Raw genomic sequence first — 4,292 nt, forward strand, 5'->3', positions numbered from 1 at the left:
GTCTAACCCCCCCCCCCCCCCCCCTCCCTCTCTCCTCTTCAACTCCCTCCGGCCCACTCTCCAGGTACATTTTCCAGTTGGAGGTATTGGAACCCCTCAGGCCTGATTTTCTTGAAGCATGACAATTGTGACTGGTATTATGATCATTTTTGTCTTGCAATCTTTCTTTGGTAGTGCATGGTTTCTACAATCTGTTAAAGGATGGGAGTGCTTGATTAACTCTGTGTTAATTATCTTGCATGATCTGCTTTCAGGTTGGTGAACTGAGAGAGGTTTCAAATAAATGGAACAATGATGAGCTAAAACTTTTTCTGGAAGTAGAATTATGCCTGGTAATACATCACCTGCTTACTTGTCTTCCTTTTCGGTGATTGACTTGTTGCATGTTATCTTTGTGAGGTTTTATTTTACATGTTTTACTTTTACATTTTATTTTTTATTTTGTGTATTCTTGCAGGATTTGCGACCTTTACATCCACCAGGGAAGGCGACCAGGGAAGAAATCCTTCTATTTTTAAAACTTTATGACCCTCTGAAAGAGACGATTAGGTATTACATTTTGCTTCTCAATAGCTGAAATACTTCCACTAAAGTAGTGATTTTCATGTTTGAATTCGGGATTTCCTCATTTATTTTGAGAAAACACAATTAAATGGAAAGGTGCTTTGACTTGTACTCGATCTAGTGGTTTTAATCAGACATTGTAGAGAATTGAATGGCACTGTAGTTAGTTAGCATGAGTGTACACAAAAACGTGGCAAGAAATAATAGAAAAAGACTTGGTCAAAACCGTGGACTTATTGAGCCATCATATTAATAGGGTTAATTCACTATTTAATACATTTGAAACTTGAAGTTCAGTTAAAGTCCAACTGCTTGGGGCTGGATATATGAGAAGCCATGGTGTGGTGAGATTTTTTGGTTTTTATCTTTTAAATTCCTTTTTTTTTGTCAGGTATGTTGGACATCTTTTTGTAAAAGGAAGTGGCAAGCCGCTGGAGATAAAAACAAAGCTGAAGGAGTTGGCTGGCTTTTCGCCTGATGAAGAAATTGAACTCTTTGAGGTTATTTTTCTTCTTCTCTTGCTAGCAATTAGTTAACTCTTAAAATATGATATGTGATTACTCAGGTTTTGTTATTCACAGGAAATAAAATTCGAACCTAGTTTGATGTGTGAAAAGATCGACAGTATGTTGAGTTTTTGTGAGGGCCAGGTATGTCCAACCAATTGTCAGTTGACACTTCTTGGGTTTGTATGCATTTTGTGGTGTATTCAATTTCTTTCAATTCCTTTTTGTTTGTTTTGCTGGATTTATTACCAATGAAACCTTTTTCTGCAATATTCCTCTGGTTTTGCAGCTAGAAGATGGGGATATAATTTGCTTTCAGAAATCCCTTCGAAATCAATGCACTGAACAATATCGCTTTCCTGAGGTTCCTTCATTTTTGGAGTACATCCAGGTACGTGTGGTACACTCTTATAACATTTCTTGGAGTATGCAATAGATTTTGATGATGTCTCTACACTATTGGTGGAATGGTACGAAGAAGGATGTCGCTGAGTAGCTGTAAATATCTGTGGATTTCTTCCATTTATTGACTACTTCACAGATTTGTTATGGATCTTTGAGAATTTATTTTCATTCCCCCGAGATCAAAGCTTATGCTTTTACGAACTGAAAGATCTTCCCATTCTAAATAAGAATGAGAGTTTTTAAACTAGATGTGCTCCTTTGGTTGAGATTAAGAGAGAGAGAGAGCGCGTGAGATTATTGGTCTGTAGCAGAGGTGAATACAAGTTTAGGTTCCGGTGAGGTGAGCGCAAATAGTAGTTCAGAGTTTTTGGCTGTACACCTGCTGAACTCGATTTTGCTCACTTTGGTAAGTTAGAGTGTTCAATTGACACAACGAAGAGTAGTTGATTTATTTTGGGCTGTGTATTTTCAAAGTTGGAATGTTTATTTGACACTTGAGATCAAGTTAAGAGGTCTATCTATGTATAATGCAATGTCGTATAAACATCCTGTTCTATTAAAGAAAACTCAAGATATTTTATTCGAGTTTTATTTGACCAATCACTAATGCACTTTGCTTGTCTATCGCTATGATTGCTATGTGAAATTTGACCTAAAATTTCTTTTCGAAATGTGATTGTTGTGTGTATTCACAGTTTCACTCTGCTTTGCGTATTTTTTCATGTCTTACAGTAGCTTTTCTCCGTGTAGTTTTGAAAATAAATGTATTGAATGTAGTTGGCTGTGATTACGGGATGAAGTTGACGTAGAATTACTTTTAAAAATGCGATTGTTACTGAATATATTTTGCTGTGTGTATTCACTTTGTTTCTTCAGCTTTACTCTGTTTTACATAACTTTGTTTTACTTAAAGTAGCTGTGTTTGGTGTAATTTTAATTCTTTTGAAAGTGCATGAAGCATCTGCGAGTGTCCATCAGCAATATAATATTTACAAATGTTGAAATATGTCATATCTTGGGCCTTCAGAAAGTCTATAAATTCCAGTAGTCCATATTTTGGCAACAATTCACTGTTGAACTGATAAAATATTCAAACGCGTATATGTTTGTTTATTTATATATGTGAAATTGACAAGGAAAAGATTATATTCTGTGTGGATGAGAAGGACATAGCCTAGCATCTTTGAGTGGGTTTCTACTCAATACTGCTTATTTGGTTTCTCATTATGCTGGTCCAGGCATAGTAAACTTTTACCCTCAAATTTCAGGTAAGAGCGAATAAAGAGCAAGAAGAAATGGTACAAAAGGGAAAGGAGAAAGCAGAGGCTTGTCTCTACACAATGATCAAGGTTTCTTTCAACTTTTTTTGTCTCTATCCCTTCTTCTGTCTTTATACTTGGGAAACTTTTAACTGTAATTAGTCGTTTCATTTTTCAGGTAGCTCGTGATGAAGACCTCGCTGAACAAATTGGAAAGGAGATTTATTTTGATCTTGTGGACCATGATAAAGTGCGTACTTTTTGTATTGATAAACAGATGCCATTTACTCAATTGAAGGTACTTTTATCATTCTGTTGTGTTTCGTTTTCTGATGAGCTATTGTATGTACTGCTGTGAATGAATTCAGTTTGCCCTTGTTTAATATAGAGGCTTCATGTGATATTTTCTGCTCCTACAACTTGAAATATGGAATGTAAACACGTGTCTGATGGTACATCTGTTTCCAGGAGGCAGTTGCTAAGGCATTTGGTATACCGGTGCAATTTCAACGTTATTGGATATGGGCAAAACGCCAGAACCACACGTATCGGCCTGATCGTGCATTGACAGCTCAAGAGGAAACCCAACCGGTAAGATCTGTCTGACATGCCTATCGTTCTGCAGTGTGCTCTTCGTCTGTGTTATGACTGCAGCTTTCCTAGTGATATTCTTTGTATCTTTTATGTTTGGTGGTCCACATAAATTTTGTTCTCTTTGGATTATCCATCAGATGGTAGAAAAGAATGATCTTAGCATGATACTCTTGTAGTGGTGTGAAGCCATCCTCCATTTCCAGTCATTCCTTATATGATCTAAGCCCTTAATAGGAATTTATTCTATTTCTTCTTCAGCTTTATCGGACTGTTTGATTCATTAATTTCTCATGCTTGACATACCTAATCTATACTATCAAAAAATAGAGGCTATAGGTAAGGATAATCAGTTTGTATGTTTGCAACAATAAAGTAATACAACTGTTGAAGTATGTGACCATCTCATCTAAAAACGTTAGTTGTTTGAGACATACTTTATTTAATTAATTGTATCTTCAACATTCCTTTCACATGTGGGCTTGATTCCTTTTGATGAGTCACATGTGGAAATTCTTTTTGTTAACGGTTGGCAGGGAGATTTGAGCCCAGGCCCTCTGCTTGCTTTGATACCATGTGGAAATATGCAACTATCTTATCTAAAAGTTAGAGAGAACATACTTTTATTTAATCAACTATATCTTCAACAATAGTTATCTGGACTCAATCTGGTACTTGTGTTGGTGAGAGATAGTAGATACTTGGTGGAATAGTCATGGTATGCACAAATTGGCCATGATTCCGCCATTACCAAGAAAGCTATGTGGACTTTAATCGACTAAGTTATATAATTGTTATTGCAATCTTACTTTGTTTCCTGAAAATTTTGATTATGAGCTTGACATCCACCTATTTCGCTTTCTTAGAAAATAAATGTCTTCCGTTGCTAGTCAATACATCAATTTTCTGATCATGTTTGTTCAATCATTGCTGGGCCACAGCCCACAAAGCCATTGCCCCCCCCTCC

The 4,292-nt window shown here is 36.3% G+C and overlaps 1 protein-coding gene across 1 annotated transcript in view; it reads left to right on the forward strand.

Moving 5' to 3' along the window:
- LOC102586466 (ubiquitin carboxyl-terminal hydrolase 12-like) overlaps positions 1-4,292 on the forward strand; it is a 10,226-nt gene that overhangs the window by 3,093 nt on the left and 2,841 nt on the right. Inside the window, exons 5-12 of the mRNA XM_015308076.1 lie at positions 255-332; positions 458-549; positions 956-1,064; positions 1,146-1,214; positions 1,360-1,461; positions 2,744-2,824; positions 2,913-3,032; positions 3,203-3,325. Of these exons, the coding sequence (XP_015163562.1) occupies positions 255-332; positions 458-549; positions 956-1,064; positions 1,146-1,214; positions 1,360-1,461; positions 2,744-2,824; positions 2,913-3,032; positions 3,203-3,325 (774 nt within the window). The remainder of the gene's footprint in view (positions 1-254; positions 333-457; positions 550-955; positions 1,065-1,145; positions 1,215-1,359; positions 1,462-2,743; positions 2,825-2,912; positions 3,033-3,202; positions 3,326-4,292) is intronic.

The sequence above is a fragment of the Solanum tuberosum genome, unplaced genomic scaffold, assembly GCF_000226075.1.
Source record: "Solanum tuberosum cultivar DM 1-3 516 R44 unplaced genomic scaffold, SolTub_3.0 scf00072, whole genome shotgun sequence".
Lineage (NCBI taxonomy): Eukaryota > Viridiplantae > Streptophyta > Magnoliopsida > Solanales > Solanaceae > Solanum > Solanum tuberosum.